We start from the raw sequence: 18,280 nt of genomic DNA, 5'->3' as shown, positions 1-18,280 counted from the left end.
TTACAATCAAGTTTGTTCCCCAGTTCCACACTCTAAGGGCAACTTCCACATCTATCACTTACAAAATGCTTTGCTCATACCAAGCTTAGTTCACACACTTGTTCCTAGACCTACAAAAGCAGTAAATAATCAAAAAAGAGAAAAAACAAACGTAGGGAGTTCTAGAACTTACACTTGGAAATTGCTGTGAAGGATCCGTACATAAACCCCATTTCTTTTATTTCTCTGTGCAATTTCTTCTGTCAGTCTTCATCTGCAACTGGAGTCCTTTGGCTTGCAATATGAGTACTACATGACACATAGCACCTATTTCTCGAGGGGTTCTACAGTTTTGGAGCTTGGCTGTCCCCTGGGCTTCTGGTTTTATTTGCAGCAGAATTTAGAAGTAGATTGAATTGACAAATATACTAAACGCAGATTTTATTTAGCTTTCTTAGTCACAGAAGGTTAAACTTATCATTCTATGTGGCTCAATTCTTTAGTTCTTTTGAGTGAAGTAAGAAACATTTAAGAAATCCAGTGAGGCCTTATGTACATAATCGTAGCAAGTTTCGGTCTGCAGGAACACTTGCCTTTCATCCCAATTCCTTGAATCTGAACGTTACTAAATCCTTTCTTCTTGTCATTCTGCTATCTGTTCTTTTAGGACACTACTTTTTTTAAAAGCACCTCTCAGAATGACATTCCAGAGCTTTATAAGAACATAACTTTAAAGTAGAAACAATGTATTTGTAATGTTTGGAGGCCTGCAGAAAAACAGTCCATAAAGCTACCAGCATATTCAGAAGATACAAATGGAATGATGCCTTATGTGGTATACTGATGCAAAATTATGAAAATGGTGGGAAAAGTTGAAAGCACTTTATGTATTTTGGTTAGAGCAAAAAAAGGCAGTGAATTCTGTGTTCTCTGCCCCACTCTATGTATTTTGAGCCTTGCTTTCTGAGGTCTTGCCAGCATGTATAGAGAGTCTTCAGTTGCTCTTTATGATGCAAATTTGTTTGTCATTGAAGTTAATGTTTGTAAATGGTGACAGCATTGGACACTGATGTATCCAGTCTACCCACAGGACCTGGACAGCCAAGGCAACGCGAGGTGTTAGTTTCTCTGTAAATGTGACCCTCCTTGAACAGAGAAACTGATCTCTCTAATCTTGAATTCTTGGTATTCTTGAAACTTTAGTATTTCTAGCGAAATTTGTGGTAATAAGATGGGGCAGAGCACTGTTCTTTAAATCATGAAATATGTCCTTAAAATGTAATAAAAATAGTATCAAGTCTGTGTTTGGTCACCTCTTGCAGGGATTAACATGTCTTGGTGAGTCATTTGTTTTCTAGTTGTTTTCTGTCTGACAGAGGAGAAGTACTGGTGGCTTTGTTTTTTCTCAGTCACTTGCAAATTCTTGCTAACAGAATTAGTAGAAAGACGGTTGTATGGGTACTTGATGTTATGCATCAAGCCCTTTCCTATTTCATGAAAGGTACCTGTGGGAAGACAAGAAGAAAGACTAAACTGATCCTTGAGGAAAAATAACCCCAAATAACAAGTATTTCCAATGTTTTTCATCCCACAGAGATTTCAAACCAGTGTAGCCCTCTGCCATGCCATGAAGATGGATATGAGGATTGCATAGATGGACAAGCCAAATATACATGTGTCTGTAAACCGGGATGGCATGGAGAGAAATGTGAAGAAGGTATAGTCTCTAATCTCATTACGATGTTAGTTCTCAGGAACACAGTTATAGTCCTGCTATTATTGAATAGTATCAGATCTTTAAGTATACCTACCCCCACACAGCTGGTCAATGAATGCCTTCCCCTAAGCAGAGATTTTTATTTTGTTTTCCTTCTAGACATAAATGAATGTGAAGACTTAAATGGAGGTTGTAGCCAACGCTGTTCCAATTTACCTGGAAGCTACCATTGTTTATGTGAAGAGGGCTACTTCATGCATTCAAATAAACGGGATTGTGGAGGTAGGAAGTGAGACTTAAGGAGAACATCATTACATGACTGTACATCGCCTGTGGACTAGAAAGGAAAAAATTTAGTCCAGTAGTTCCATAAATGCCCCAAGTCGGCAGAAGCTTGTGTTGCCTCTGAAAGATGCAGCCCTGCTTCAACCTGGCTACTCATTCCACCTGCAGCCTTACACCACTGCAGGCACTTGAGCAACTGTATAGTGAACCAGATCAAGGCAGTGGGGTGGGTTGAAACCAATTCAGGAAAAAAAAAAACAGAAAGAAAAAGAAAAAAAGAAGAAGAAAAAAAGAGAAGGACTATATATTAGATTCTGTTTCCTTACTAGAGTTCTGTAAAGCTTGTTTTGGTCACTAAGCAGTTTCACATACCCTTTAAGCATACTGAAACAAGAATCTAGAGTGGTGTGACCAGCTAACATTGTTACCATGGAAATCCTGTCTGGTAAACACTGGTTTAGGCTGAATCACTCCTAATTAGTGATGCTGCTCTTTTGGGAGTTTGAAGTTCATTGGAGAAGAAACTATTAATGAATCTGAAAATGCTCGTAATGGAGAGAAAGATTTGTCTTTTACTCACCCAGCGTAATTTTTTTCTGCACATGCTTGTGTCTCTTATTCTTGGCCATGACCTACATGCTTCATTCCATTCCAGATAAAGACTATGTATTAACATAATTAGCAATTCGCACTGTATAGTTAGAACAAAAATACACCTCATTCCATTTTAATGTCATATATTTCATTGCTGAACTATGCCAACAGTTTTGGGTAATGTCAGCTACTATAAGAGGCCACGCTTGAGGGCCATCTCCTGCTGTCACTTCCTTTAGTCTATTTTTTTTTTTTTTTTTGCGAATGAATAATTTCCAAAGAAATTCCAGAAGAACACAAGATTGCTGTTTTTGTCAAAAAGGGCAAGAAGATAAGCTGGTTAGAATCTCTGTAGTTCTTGGGAGGGTACTGGAAAAGTTGGTTAAAAAAATAATCAAAGATAAAGATACACTAATATAACTTAGTGCCCAGAGTACTAGTTTGGTCATTTGATAAACTGGATTTAAGCGTTTCATTACATCTAACTACAAAATTATACACCTAGGAATTTGGAATACACACGGTAACTGTAGAAAAGTAGGCTGAATTCAGGACAGCTTTGACTTAGAAAACGCTTTGGGAGTCCTAGCAAGCTAGTGGCAGAATCTGTTCTCCCTGTGCAGCACCATTTCCACAACTACTACAAAACCACAGATAAAACTAGAATGATCCCTGCACATACAAGTGGGGATTGAAGTACTACCAAGGATCTGATATTTTTCTGTCTACAAGATATTTAGTAAGATTGATACTATATGCTGCATCCAGTTGTCACAACTGCATTTTGAAAATCACATTGAAAAATTGGAAACAACACAGAAGATAGACACTAAAATGGTTTGAGGGATAGAGAGACAGTGAGGGACTTGAACACCTGTCAGCATAACTAATTAAAAGACGATTGTGACATGAATGGATTGTAGCATGTAAGAAACCCTAATAGAATCCTCTCTTGTCTTTATGGATTTCTTTTTCTGAGATAGGATTTTATTATGCAGTATGGTTTAGCTTATAGGAAATCTGCAGACAGCTTCTCTCTCGACCTTCCTGGACATGCATGCCTTTTCCTGTTATCCACAGAACACATGAGAGAATGAGAAATGTAGGCAGGCAGAGAATTCATTTTCCACTGAGGGCATGCAGCAGTGCCTTTTAGAGACCTCTGGAAATCTTTATGGCTATAGCTATAGTCTGCTATGAAAGCATGGTAGACCTAGAAAGAAAGAGCCAGTTAGCCAGCCTTGCTCAGTTTGCACAGTTTTGGATAGGGTTAGGAAAAAATGGTATGTGAGAGAGTGACTTGTTTTTAATAACTTGTTTGTATTTCTAGATATAAATGAATGCGTGTTACATCCAAACATCTGTGGGACAGCCATCTGTAAAAACACCCTGGGGAAATATGAATGTGAATGTGCAGAAGGCTACACATATAATTCAACTTCCAAGAACTGTGAAGGTAGGTCTTTCCCCCACCACGCTCCTGCCCCCTGCCCCTTTCTCTTTCTGTTATCTTCCCTTTTTTATGGGTTGATTTTTTTTTTTTTAATCCACTGCTATACCAAACTCCAGCATTTCATCTAATGGTGTATTTATTCATCTTCATATTGTTTATTACAGTATGACTCAATTGTTTTTTCTTTCAGAGGTTCAGTCAGGGTATATTACATGTAGTGTATACAGTTGCAATGACTTATTCCCAGATGTTGGAGGGTGTTACGGTATACTCTCATGTCCTGCTGTATGCCAGATAACTTTCTCAGTTCATGGGAGCTCTCCTGTCCCACCGTAGAGAGGACTTTCTGTCCAAGCTCTCAAACCAGCTAGTATGTTTCTTTCAGATAACTTGGAGCAGTGTGTTGAGGATCTAGACATTACTTGAATGTCTTATACCTTGTTTTTAAGCATCATTACAGTTAAAAGGATGGAATATTTGATGTCAATCAGTTTGATATATACCCCTAACTCAAGACAAGTTATAGCAAAAGCAATTAAAAGTACTTATTTGGCAATTCCAAACTGGGCAAGACAATTAGGAAGATTTATAAAGAGATAATCGCCAGAAATGAAAACCATGCTTAATCACGTTGTCTCAGAAACCTAAAAAGTTTGTCTTTATCCATCTGATAGGCTGTTTAGGTGCTTATTTAGCCCTCATGGCCAGGGACTCGGTCTCTGTCCTTTATATGTCCTTAGATCTCAGATATTGGGAAGAGCTTTTCACTGGGGTCACTGAATTCCATTTAAAATAACATTCATCTAATCCTTCCTCGGGGTATCTAGTTATGCCAGACAATAACAGCGTTAGAGTGAACTGATCTCCATTCTAGGCTGGAAATGACAGCATGACAGTTGTATAAAAGATTTTGTATAAAGACCCCACATTTAAAATAAAAACGTTCTTAAATATCCAGAAAAGGAGATATGAAAAAAGGAGCTGCACCAAAAGAATCTTTCCTCAGGAGTATTCTTTTCTGAAATGAAAATCTGGAAGAAAGCATTTCAAAACAAAGTTCTGTAACAATTATAGCAAAGTTGAAAAGTACTGATAGCTAGCAGTAAAGCAGCAAGAAGCCATTCATACACAGACCATCATAAAGTAATTTTTTTCAAGTATTGAAAGTATTTGCATAATTGTCATAGAATGTGTTTTATTGCTCTCTATTTGTTAAAGTTTCTGTTTAGTACACACATCAGAAATTAAATTTCAATTGTAGAAGAAATATATAAGCTCTTAGAGTTTTACTATGAACAGGAATTTTCTACATTGCCAGTCTAAGAAAAATACATCTGTGACTGATCTTTATTTTAAATGCTGCCTTTATATTATTGTTCAAAAGGACACAAAAGTAGCTTCTTGCTGGCTGTGAATCTTTTGCTCCATGGCTTTTCACGCAGCTTTCTTGTGACAAAGCTTTGCACAGTGGTAATGATTATGTACTCAGATGTCTGCTCTTTGTCCAGTTACTATGGGATTAAAACGTTACTGACAATTTTGTGTCCCTGCATGCACTGAAATGAGAAAAACTTCACAGTAATTAATCTAATTCTCGCTCCTCTTAGTACTTTCTGCAGATACATGAGTTGCATCAAATTGAATTTCTTTTTGTTTTTCTTCCGAAACATGGATTCCAGAAGCTTTCAAGATGAGGACATTAAAACGAGCAAAGTCTTACCTCCTAGAAGGAGGATTATGCTGCTAAGCTTTCAGACCTTGTTGTAACCACATTAAATGAGTCACCAAATCCTGTCTAAGGATAGGATTGTGCAGACTGACAGGAATGTAGCCTTACAGAAATACTAAATGATATTAGCTTTTCATTGTCATATTGAATGTAGGTGGCCGAATTCAGTTATGCTTATTAGAAAAATCAAGTTTACATACATTTATGCACAACTGTCTCTATGATGACGGAAACAATTAGAGTGGAATAGAAGAGGGTTTGTTTTTTTTTTTCCTCACCCATTCGTAGGAGAATGTTGCTATAGTTCTTCATCCCCACCTTTTAGCAGACATTATCAGTGGAAAATATCTGTACAGTCCAGTCTTTGTTTCATAGAAGCCATACAATTTTAGATACATAATTTGATTATCTTCTTCTCACCACCTTTGCAATTTCAAACACCTTGCCAAAAAAAGGGGTAGTGGGAATGAGTAAGCATGCTTAATGTGCTAGAGCGGTCTGTCTTACAGTCAGTATCAAGGAGACAAACCAAGATGAACCCATCTTTTGAAGAATGACCAAAGTTTTGGCATGTCTTTCCCCATATTAATCTTCCTTCTCTGAAGGGGGAATTTCTCTTAAAGAAGTGACTGAATCAGTTAGTCAAACAGCACAGAGTATGTCCACATATTTCAGATATTAGTCCTTCCCTACCACATCATCTGAAAATTTGAGACAAGGAATCAGGGTTTCCCCTTCCCACATGAATTGTTTAACACGCACAAAACCCTGCCTACCCACATCCATGCTCTGAGGAAATCACCATGTTTCCCTAGCATTATATAGAGTAGCTCCCTTCTAGGACATGGTATGCAGCTCCTTTGTGGCTGATTTTATCGTAGCTTAGCAACTTACCCAAAGCAAGCTATTTTAGCCTTCCACTGAAAGCAGCTGTATGAACCCAGGATGCTGCTCAGATTCATGGGTTTGTGCAAATAGCTTCTGCTGACTGTTTTATGATGTGGGACTGACATTTGGACACATCTGTGGGAAGCCTTTGAAATAGCTCAAACATGCAAAGATGCTGACTACAACTTGGAATAAAAAAAAAGCAGGATAATTATAGCATAAACGATTAAAACAAACCTCCAAAGGACTTGGTCCGCTCCAGCCTGTGCATGTCAGCATTTCTGTAGCAGAACAATTAGCTCCGCATGGGGAGATCTTGCCATTTGGACCGATCAGGGATTCCAGAACATCTGCTGAGGAAGGAGACTTCATACCTATCCAAGAAGCTTGCCTCTGCTACTATAGTACACTCTGGAGTGGGACCTTACCCTTGAGCAGTAGGTTCATTTTGGTAATGGAAATTTACACCCCCGCAAGACTGGTGCAAGTCTCCGAGTAGCTGATTTAATGATAGAAATTCATCTGTCAAACTGTGATAAGGTTTCATAATAACTTCCTAAGTCTCTGTTTGTCTGCAGGCCCTGGGCCTGAGGAATGTGCTCAAAATTAACTGCTGCTTTCAGAGAATTCAGCACTCAGATTTACTCTAGTGCTACTGGTTAACCAATGCTTGTAGTTTTACTTCTGTACTGCTAGCTCTTCAACTACTGGAAGGGGGACAGGATCTTTCTCAGAGAACAATGCTTCCTAAAGTGTCTACACCGAGTCATGCTCCTCTGGGAAGGGTGTGGGAAGAGAGGTGCTTCTCAGCGTCTCTCTACTCCGGTTACTCTTGGGAGGTGTTAAATTTTTTATTTCCTTTTACATCTCCACAGTGAAGCAGGCTATAGGGTTGGTGTTTTTTGGTTTTGTTTTGTTTTTTCTTTCTCTCTGTATGCTTAGGCCTAGGTGGATTTTTTGGCCTTTTCAGATCCCAAAATGATCATAAATGGAATGTTTTTTTTTATTTTGTGCCAAAACAGGCAGGTTAGGAAAGGACACAGGAAGTGTTCTCCTCACCCATTGCATAGTATGGCTAGGCTACATTTTGGATTTTGTCATTGCCTCGTTTGCATGTTTGCTAGGATGCACAAACAACAGTTACAAAAGCAGCTTCACATTGTAACACATGATCTTGTAGTCTTAGTTTTAAGTAGACATTGAATTGCCAGTCACCAGAAATTATTAGGAAGTGACTTTCACAGCAGAATCCCTTTCACCAAGCTGAGCTTGCAATCTACAGGGTTAGGCAACCCCCATCAAGACCATGAACAGTTTAATGATTTCTAAATGGAAAGGAGTACACATGCCAAACAAAAGAGTAAGAGGTAATCTAGCTGTAGCTGGAGAAAACGGAGGGGTCAATCAGTTGCACATAGGCATCAGCAGAATATTTCTTAACAGTTGACCAAATCCTGCCATGTGACTAATGTGCAGGCATTATCTCCAAAGCATACAGAAAGAAGTTTGAATAAGACTCCAAAATATATGCTTAGATGTTGCAATCCACCCTTGTGTCTTACTCCCCTAAATAGTACTACAGGCGACAGAGGCCAAAATGAATGAAACAGGAATGAAAGCATGAGTAGAGGGCTGGTAATTTACAGTTGCAGGAGTCTGCGCATGTGCGCATACATGTATACATGCTGAGTAGCGATTTTTAATAGGACAGCTTTCTCAAATCTGAGCAAAGATAAAATTCTTAACACTAGCAAACATTCACCTCTGAAGAGACTGTAATTTCAGACACAGTCACAATTTAATTTATATGCTCATAATTTAAAACTAATTTCAGTTATGAGGATGCAACACAGAAAACATTTGCAAAATGTCAGATCAACTTGAAGAAACATCCAGTACTATATTTCTATATTAACAATTCCTTTTACTCAGTTAGCTGACGTTTTGGATGGATGAGGCACTTGAAGGAGTAGAAAGAAGCAGAAGAAACTCCTATGTAACCTTTTTTGCAGCTATGTACCTAAGACCAGGTGGAACTTGAACAATCCAAAAAGCCAGTCATCAACTCTCCAGTTATATTTTAGGAACTGTCTTCCAGTATGTATCAAACCTTTCCCCAGAAGAGCAAAGCATTCTGGCAACACTTGCTGGTCAAAGGCTTGAGGTCTTCCATGTGTCTTTATGACTCAGTGTATCCTCAGAGAACCCTCCTGGGACAGGCAGTGGAACCACGTACAGAGCAGTTGATTTGAGCTCACTGTTAGTGATCTAATAGGGATGAAGAAAAAGTGGAGGCATTCAAAGCGTTTTTTGCCTCAGCCTTTAATAATACTGATAGACCTTGGGCTACCTGGTCCCCTGAGTCTGAGGACCACAAGTGTGGGAACAGTGACTTTCCATTTGTGGACACTGAAATTGTAAGGGACCAGCTGTATCAGCTGAATGTTCACAAGTCCATGGGGCCTGATGGGATTCATCCCAGAGTTCTGAAGGAGCTAGCAGGTGTTATGGCAGGATCCCTCTCAGTCATCTACCAAAGGTCTTGGGAATCTGGGGAGGTCCCTGCTGACTGGAAGCTAGCCAATGTTATTCCAATTTACAAGAAGGGCATGAGGGAAGACCCAAGAAACTACAGACCTGTTAGACTAACCTCAGCACCTGGAAAAATTATGGAGAAGACCATACTGGGTACTACTGAAAGGCACTGAAAGAATAATGCAATCATCAGGCACAGTCCACATGGGTTCACAAAAGAAAAGTCCCATTTAACCAATTTGATATCCTTCTATGATAAGGTCACCTGCCTCGTGGATGAAGGGAAGGCGGTGGATGTAGTTTTTCTGGATTTTAGTAAGGCTTTCTGGATTTTAGTAAGGCTTTTGATACTGTCCCTCACAGCATCCTTCTGGACAAGCTGTCCAACTGTGAAATGAGCAGGTACACTGTGCACTGGGTGAAGATCTGGCTGAATATCAGGGCTTGAAGGGTTGTAGTGAATGGGGTGACATCTGGCTGATGATTGATCACCAGCAGTGTTCCTCAGGGCTCAATTCTAGGGACAGTTCTGTTCAATATATTTATCAATGATCTAGATGCAGGAGTTGAATGCACCATTAGCAAGTTTGCCGATGATACCAAACTGGGAGGTTCTGTTGACTCTCCTGAAGGATGAGAGGCCTTGCAGAGGGATCCAGATAGATTGGAGCATTGGGCTATGATTAATGGGATGAAATTTAACAAGTACATATGCCAGATCCTGCACCTGGGACAGAGTAACTCTGGGCATAACTATAAACTGGGAGAGGAGTGGCTGGAGAGCAGCCCTGCAGAAAGGGATCTGGGGGTGCTGGTCAACAGCAGGCTCAGTATAAGTCAGCAGTGTGCCCTGGCAGCCAAGAGGGCAAACCGTGTCCTGGGGTGCATCAAACACAGTATAAACCAGCCGGTCAAGAGAGGCGATCATCCCATTGTATTCAGCATTGGTGCAGCATCACCTTGAGTACTGTGCGCAGTTCTGGGCCCTGCCATTTAGGAATGATGTTCAGGTCCTTGAATGCATTCAGAGGAGGGCAACAAAGCTGGTGGAAGGGCTGGAAGGAATGTCCTGTGAGGAGTAGCTAAGGACTTTGGGCTTGTCTAGCTTGGAGAAAAGGAGGCTGAGGGGCAATGTCATGGCTCTCCACAGCTTCCTGAGGAAGGGGAGAGGGAGGTGCTGAGCTCTTCTCCCTGGGATCCAGTGATAGGATGCATGGGGATGGTTCAAAGATGCACCAGGAGAGGTTTAGACTGGACATTAGGAAGCATTTCTTTACCGAGAGGGTGGTCGAACACTGGAACAGGCTTCCTAGAGAGGTGGTCGATGCCCCAAGCCTGTCAGTTCTTAAGAGGCATTTGGACCAATGCCCTTAAGAACGTGCTTTAACTTTTGGTCAGCCCTGAAGTGATCAGGCAGTCAGACTTGATGATCATTGTAGGTCCCTTCCAACTGAAATAGTCTATTCTATTCAGATTTTTTAAATGCATGCATTAGTACAAAATTGTTTATTCCCACTAGAAGCGCCATTTGTTTTAAAACAAGTATTGTAGTTTCTTTAATCTGAGGCCCAAAATCACCCTCATTAGAGTCTTGTATCCAGGAGAGATTTTGTTTGTTTCTGTGTTAGAAATGTAACAGTTACATTGGCATTTTATACAGCCTTTTCTTTCAAAATTATTTATTGTGTACAACCTATTAAATAGAAAATGAAGTTCCTTTACTTGGTTTAGCTTACTTGCAGCTCAAATCAGTTTGGTCTCCACAAATAGATGCTGTCTGAAACTTAGTTATTTATGAGACTATTTTGTGTTATTTTAAAAGGTATTTTGCCCTGAGATTATTTTGGTTTTATGTCAATAAAGCACATCCTTTCCTCCACATACTTGCACGTCCTTTCCTTCACATACTTGCCATATATACTCTTAATACTCTAAGTTTTCATGACATCTATAGGGAAAGGAAGAGATCTGACTCAGAACATCATTTCTGCCATAAATGGTAGTGATTTATTCACGTTTCTCTCCCTAATTCAGCCACCTTACAGGCTCAGCTTCTTACTGCCTCACAAATCAGACCAAATCTTCTCCAGCTCTGCACACAAGGCCTCTATCAGATTACTAGGTCTTATATACCCAGGAGGTAATTCTGGATTGTAAATTTTACATAGGAGACATCCATTAGCATTAGTTTAGCTTAGCAGCAGTCACTTAGTGGATTCATGTTATGTCAGAGAACCCATCTTGTCTGTTATTCCATTAATTTATTGTGTTTGTTTTCAGTCTGGGCCATGAATAATCTGAATAAATCTTTCTGTATGCTTCCATTTCTCCTAGATATTGATGAATGTTCTGAAAATATTTGTGCTCAACTCTGTGTAAACTCTCCAGGAAGTTATAGCTGCTATTGTGATGGCAAGAAAGGGTTCAAGCTCTCTAAGGACATGAAGAATTGTGAGGTAAAACCGTACTATGTAAAATTCCATGTGGAAAATCAAAAAGTTGGGTATTTCTTGATGACGGGATAAGATTAAGGAAAATACGAAGCTATTTGAGAACGGACTAAAAATTTCTGAGAAAGCTGGGGACTCTGAGCTGTCATTTGGCTCACAAAGCAGACCTGGTAGGGATTTGGATGCCATTCGGTTCATGCATGCTCATTTACAGGAATCCTGTCAAGAGAAGCTTGCCTGAGCCAGTCATCTTTGTTCCCTGCTGCTTCCAAAATAAGCCCCAGCTTACTCCTATCAAACAAATAATTTCTGTTCAGCTTACTCAGAGCCAGAATACTCCATTTGTCCATATGTTCCCAGGTTTTTCTTAGGCTGCACAAAAGTTTTCACTTACTCTTTCAGAATTACTCTATGCTTTGCCTGTTGGGTTGAAAAAACTGGATTGTTTTCCACAGTTCTCATCTGCCATAGCTTAAGAAAAAGCACTTGGTAATACTTGCCAATTGAAGAGCATCTCACAGCCAAAATGGGCTGTTCCTGCTCAGTTTGAAAATTTACACTTCTTAGTGGCAGAAAATTTGGAACTCTGGAGAATCCCAGTGCAAGCATTTTCTTGTGAATGGTTCTCCATATACTTTGAAAGGTTCAGGCAGGCTAAAACTTGTTATGGGAGGTGAGCTCAGATAACTGCCAACAAAAAAACACCTCTAACGCAGTATAACAAAATTGGGCTTAAACTGTAGGGACAAGGTCTGATGCAAGTTCTAGCATGTATGTATTAGTAAATTCCAGAAAGTACAAGCAAGATGTATCTGAACAACACTTGCAGTCGTTATATTTCATTTTGCTTATTCATGAAATAGGAAGAGCATCTTATAGCTTCCTTACATGTTATTTTCAATGCTGCTGTTCAAAAGTTATTAACTCTCTATCTGGAAGTTAGTTTCAGGCCTTTTAATTAAAAAAAAACAAAACAGTTTAATCAGCTGAAAATAGATGCAATCCAAAGACTAGTGACACTAGCAGACATAAAATGAAGTAGCCATAAAATTCAGGATGAACACCTATACATTTAATGAAACTACTGCATCGCGAATACAGAAGTCAGAGTTTGGGAACTGCATTGTTAACTTCGACCAAAGTACAGCATGTTCTCTCTCTCTGGAGAACAGAAAAACCCTTCATGCCTATTCTTGATTGTTGTCTTCTGTAGGACTACTATACTGCCATTATATAGAAGATATTCAAGGGGTGTTTTGAGGGGTAACTTTAGGTCAAAGAGACTTTTAGGCTCCTACTAGTCAATGAGACAGGTGCTCTAAACCACATTCTGGAAGAGTCTTCCCACCTCTCTTCACATGCAGAGCCTAGCTCCCTGTACCTAAAGGAAATCTGAGTGCTTTCCTTTTAAAACAAAACTGTAGATATTACTTTAATTATAACATCACAGTTTCAGAAGACGAAGACATCAACAATGCCTTAGAATGGATACCTGACATTTGTTTACTGAATGTCTTACTAGTTTCAACTCGCACCACTCATAGAATATACATTATTCCTGGATATAAAAATCCTTGTTTAAAACTTCAGGTAGATGAATACCTGAAAGGATAAGCACCATTTTTTTCCCCGTCTCATTGCAATTACATTTGGTTGACTGTGATTACTCACATTGATTTTGGCTAGAGCATTAGGATTAATCCCAGTTTTACATACTGTTGTAGGCCTTCCAGTTGCCACAAATACTTAAGACTTCTTGTACCGTTTTCCTGAGAATGTAGTCTTAACAGCTTCATATCCCCACTAACAGTTCCCAGAAATATTAATTCAGTGCTATTCCAGCAGGAATTGTGGTGTTAATTTCATCAATATTCCCTTCCAGAGCTCAAATAGGAGAAGTACATTCAAGGAACAGCCAGACAGAAAATGTTTCTATTAATCTGTTACTTAATCCACTTGTAAATTGTTACTCTTTATTCCAGGTAAATTATTCTAGTAGTACTAGAGATTGTTCAGCTATGAGTAGTTGTACATAAATATTGATAAAGAAAATAAAAGGTGATTTTTTTTTTTTTTTTTTAATTAAATCTTCTCAAGACACAGCTCTGGCCCCATTCCCTTCTAAAACCTGATCAAGTTTAGATTCCACACAACTTTAATAATAGAGCCTGGCAGGACCCTAGTAGGTGGATGTCACAGGTCCCTGGTGAAAGGAAAGTGCCTGATGGAAGATCTGAATTCTTGATTCAAATACTAAATATTTAAATATTAGTTGCAATCCACCAGAATTGTCTTTCAGCCTGAATTACCCTCCAACAGCTTAAATAAATGGACATTTCAAGCAAAAAGAAAAAGACATCCCTTCATTTGTACATAGGTATTCAAGTTTAAAAAAAGAAAAAAAAAAAAAAAGAAAAACCAGAGGTAGGCCATTGCTTTAAAAAAAAAAAAATAAAAAAGGACAAGGTAACAGCCAAGAACAGGAGTTGCTTCACGAACTATCACAATGCATTAACAGCTTTTTTATGCTTTGCCATTTTCAGTCTGTTACTGCTTGTATCCCACTGAACCTTGAGAAGAATTATGAACTGCTTTACCTGGCAGAGCAATTTATAGGAATTCCTGTTCTGTACTTAAAGTTTAAATTGCCAAATGTCACGAGGTAAGCATTTGCTATTGATAAAAGTATGCATTGAAATTATGGACATCTGTTTCCATTAATTTTCTGAGGATTTAGAAACAGTGCATTGCATGCATAAATTATATCACCGTCTCCCCACTGGTTAAGATACCTTTATATGGAGAATGAATTAACTCTGGTTCCTTCATATACTAGGACTTAGAGGAAAGTGGAGTCACTTGACAGTGGACTGGCAAGAGTAATGCACCTGGTATCAGTTTACAGCATATCTTATTGGTTGTACCGTGTCCTTGAGCCACCTCATCAGTATAGACAGCAGCTCTCTTAAATGGCAAAACTAAAAGGTCAGCAAGTTTCTTCCAGATACCTCAGAAGCAGGGAGAAGGCAGTAGCAGCTCTGTCCCAGCCAGGGAACAATGCACAGCTAGGGCAAGACATGGGCTATTGGCATTCCGATGTGATCATATTAATAACAGAGTTGGAGTCTTCCAGCCATTACAGTCCTGGTTACTAGTGCTGTTGTAGGGAGAGGTGCATGGACTGGGAGAAAGAATTTAAAGAGATCCAGACTTGAATGGGCAAAAAAGGAAGAGGCTTGACGGCAGTAAGTCCCATTGGTTTGTGGACAAGAGAGCAAAAATATTGGTGCTTCCTCATGACAGAAGCTTATTCTTCCCCTGAAGGAAAGGGGCTGGGGAAGGTGGGAGGCAGCGATACAGATACAGGAAGGCATTTGGAGTTCTCAACATAAAATTCAGATGATATAAGAAAATAACTACTGTACAGCTTCCAGTTATATATGGAAATGGCTTTCATTTGGACGTTGCTGCTACTTCACTTCTGCTCTGGGTAGAAGGTATGACATGCTACACACGTACCGGTGAGAAACAAAACAGGCCCATCCTTCCCCCCTACCCCTGTGCTTCCTTTCACAGCGTGTTCCAAGGACACCGGTAGAGCACAGTACCTTGTCTAGAGCGCCGTCTGTGTGATTTCCTTTACAGCTGTCAGAACAATTGCTGATGGTAGCGACCCCTTTATTATTCTTGGACTTCTTTGCTGTGGCAGCTGAAATTGCAGCGTTCCCTGACTTACTGACCGAACAATTTGAGGGGGAACAGCAGCAGTAGCTGTTGAGCTGGTGATCCCCAGAGCCTCAGAACCTTACAGAAGGACATAAATATTGAGAACTTTTTCCTCTGCCCCTATTCCAAGTTGACCAGGCATTAATGCTCTCCTGGAAGACCTTCCTAAGGTGATAAACGTTTGAAGCTATCTTAATAGCCTCTGTGTAAATACAGAATGATTTTTTCTGTGGGTCTGCATGAGAGACAATGACATCTAGTGGACAAAGAACAAGACTAAGATTGAAAGCGACCCGAGTTCTTAATTACAGCTCCCTTACTTGTTTCTTTTGTTGTCTTCATCAAATCCTAACTTCCAAATGCTTTGTTTTAATTGTTTTCCCTTTTCATCCTTAATCTATTTTATCTAGTCCAAAAGTTCTAAGAGACAAGGACTGTTTTTCACTATACCGATACTCTTTCTTCCACTGTACAGCTACTATAATGTAAACCATAATTTTGCTACATGTACACATTCAACCAGCTGCCAAGATCCAGACAACAAATCCTCAAATTAGAGAATGACATATAAAAGGCAGCAGTAACCAAAGCAAATTGCTAGGTTATAATTGTTCTAGGACAACACTTGGCAACCTTGTTGTACTAAAGCACATCATAGATCATGTATTTTTTCTGCATCGCATCTCCACGAAATGCAATAGGAATATTACATCTATCTTCTTACTCAAGGGGGTGTGATATCCTTCACATGTGAAGCTCGTAGCAGATTTGAGAACTGAACCAAGGCTCTTTCAAATCCCAGCTCAGGGCATTTATCTCAAAACTTTCCACTGGATTTGGATGAACAAAGCTTACATTAGCTTATGCTTTTGACATTGTGTGCAAATATCACAACTGCTCAGATAAAGAGTTACTGAAAGGTTAATATCTATGAATTTCTTTTTACCCTATTAATGAGTTATCTAGGCTATTTCATGTTTCCTGTCTTCTTATTAAGATTCCTTCTTCACAACTCAGATTTACAGCAGAGTTTGATTTCCGGACATACGATGCAGAGGGCGTTATACTATATGCAGAATCCCTTGACAGTACAGCATGGATCTTGCTTGCTCTTCGTGACGGGAAGATTGAAATTCAATTCAAGAATGAATTTGTAACAAAAGTCACCAGTGGAGGCAAAGCCATTAATGATGGACTGTGGCATATAGTAAGATGGGTTTTCCTCTCCCCTTTCCTTCCTTTAACCTACTATGGGAACATTCTGTCTTGATAAGTAAAGTAGGGAGAAACTAAGCAACTATTAAAAAGGCTTAAAATGATGCCCTCAAATCCCAGATTTAAAAACCAACCAAGAATTGCACAAGAATGCCTTACATCTGGGAAATCATGGCACCTGTTTACGATCAAGAAAGAGGTAATTACCACTAGTTGGCAACATAGGAATTACTCTTTGTAATCATGAAAAAGGAAGCAGCAGAATATTAAAAAGCATGATTGCATGGTCAAGTGCATAGTTATTAGGTACTTTGTCTAAAGAGCAAGTTTTACATTTGCTAGACCAGAAATCCATCTTGTTCTTCAAGCTTGCATACCTAACATGAAAGGCCTTGCTCACTTACACCATCTATAAATCACACCAAATTATTAACATCAGTTAGGTTTTGTTTGTTTGCTTTTAAAGGGGGAAGAGCAAAGCTGGGATTCTGCATAGACCTCCTGTTTCAGTTCAGTACAGCTTCCTTGAGATTAAAAATCTACTTTGATGCCTAATAATAGCAGGAGCAAGCATTGAACCTATTTTGTCTATGTCGCATCTGAAGATTCAATCCTGTGTAGCAGGTTGCAGTGACATGGAGAGTAGTCCACCAAATACGGATTGGATATAGAGCAATTGTAGAAATCAGCTCCTTGCAAGCTCTGTAGCACATAAAACAAACTGATCAGCTGCATAGGTATTCCCAGGGTAGGATGGGGGTAGAATGAAAGATCATCCTCCTGTGAGTGTCCATGGATATGGACAGTTGTCATAATTGAAGTTTAAATATACTGTAAATACTGACTGCTCTAAAACTATTTTAAAAGCTAGATGTTTAGAGAAACATTAGTAATGCTTCATATAGGTATATGTAATTAGTATTTAAAATATTCTACATGTTCATTTGTGTATATGTGTAATTATTTGTATTTAATTCTAGATATCCATTGAAGAACTAGAACACAGCATCAGTGTAAAAATAGCTAAAGAAGCCGTGATGAGTATTAACAGCCCAGGAACTCTTTTTAAACAATCACAGGGTTTCTTGGAAACTAAGGTGTACATTGCAGGATTACCTCACAAAGTGGGCAACACTCTAGTTAAACAGGTAACTAAAATAATAAGAGTAATGTTGATTAATACTGTTCTGTTATTTGTTTTTGTGTTGTTTACTTAGTAGTCACAGAAGAAGGAAGAGTGGCATGGAACCCATTTAGAAAATGAAAATCAAGTCATTAAACCACTGTTTTGAAAGTAAACATGCATGAAACTTTGTAGTCTGTCTTCAGTTAGGTTTCAGATATAAACATACAGTACCTATGGTCTAATCTTTCAGGATTCTGTAGCCTATTTCCTAATATAGCTTTAAGATTCCCTAAATCACCACCACTTCTGCTGCGAGAGCATTTCAGTGTGATTCATGTTTCTGGTGCTGGCTTTTGCCAGGCTCTGAATAGGTATGGAATTCACTGTGCAGGCAGCACAATGAGCTTTCATAGGTTTTATAATAGCCCAGGCTAGACAAGGCCCATGATTCTTTCAGTCTTCCACCCTAAACAACTGTGTCTTACGCTGGCGATGGGTACAGTCAAGTTGTTGTGACTGTCTGCTTCTCAGTCCAGGAGCCCTCAAACTAATTGGCAGTCTAAACAGAGAGGCAAAAAGTAAC

The 18,280-nt window shown here is 39.2% G+C and overlaps 1 protein-coding gene across 1 annotated transcript in view; it reads left to right on the top strand.

Annotated features, from left to right (window-relative positions):
- PROS1 (protein S) overlaps positions 1–18,280 on the top strand; it is a 35,753-nt gene that overhangs the window by 8,660 nt on the left and 8,813 nt on the right. The window contains exons 5-11 of the mRNA XM_087758833.1: positions 1,574–1,696; positions 1,856–1,978; positions 3,906–4,031; positions 11,515–11,636; positions 14,174–14,292; positions 16,374–16,563; positions 17,552–17,719. Coding sequence (XP_087614959.1) covers positions 1,574–1,696; positions 1,856–1,978; positions 3,906–4,031; positions 11,515–11,636; positions 14,174–14,292; positions 16,374–16,563; positions 17,552–17,719 — 971 coding nt within the window. The remainder of the gene's footprint in view (positions 1–1,573; positions 1,697–1,855; positions 1,979–3,905; positions 4,032–11,514; positions 11,637–14,173; positions 14,293–16,373; positions 16,564–17,551; positions 17,720–18,280) is intronic.

Source organism: Nipponia nippon, unplaced genomic scaffold, assembly GCF_047370975.1.
Source record: "Nipponia nippon isolate SJK-2023a ecotype South Korea unplaced genomic scaffold, ASM4737097v1 scaffold_2, whole genome shotgun sequence".
Classification (NCBI taxonomy): domain Eukaryota; kingdom Metazoa; phylum Chordata; class Aves; order Pelecaniformes; family Threskiornithidae; genus Nipponia; species Nipponia nippon.
The sequence above is the reverse complement of the archived record's forward strand: the minus strand, read 5'-3'. Positions and strand labels throughout refer to the sequence as shown.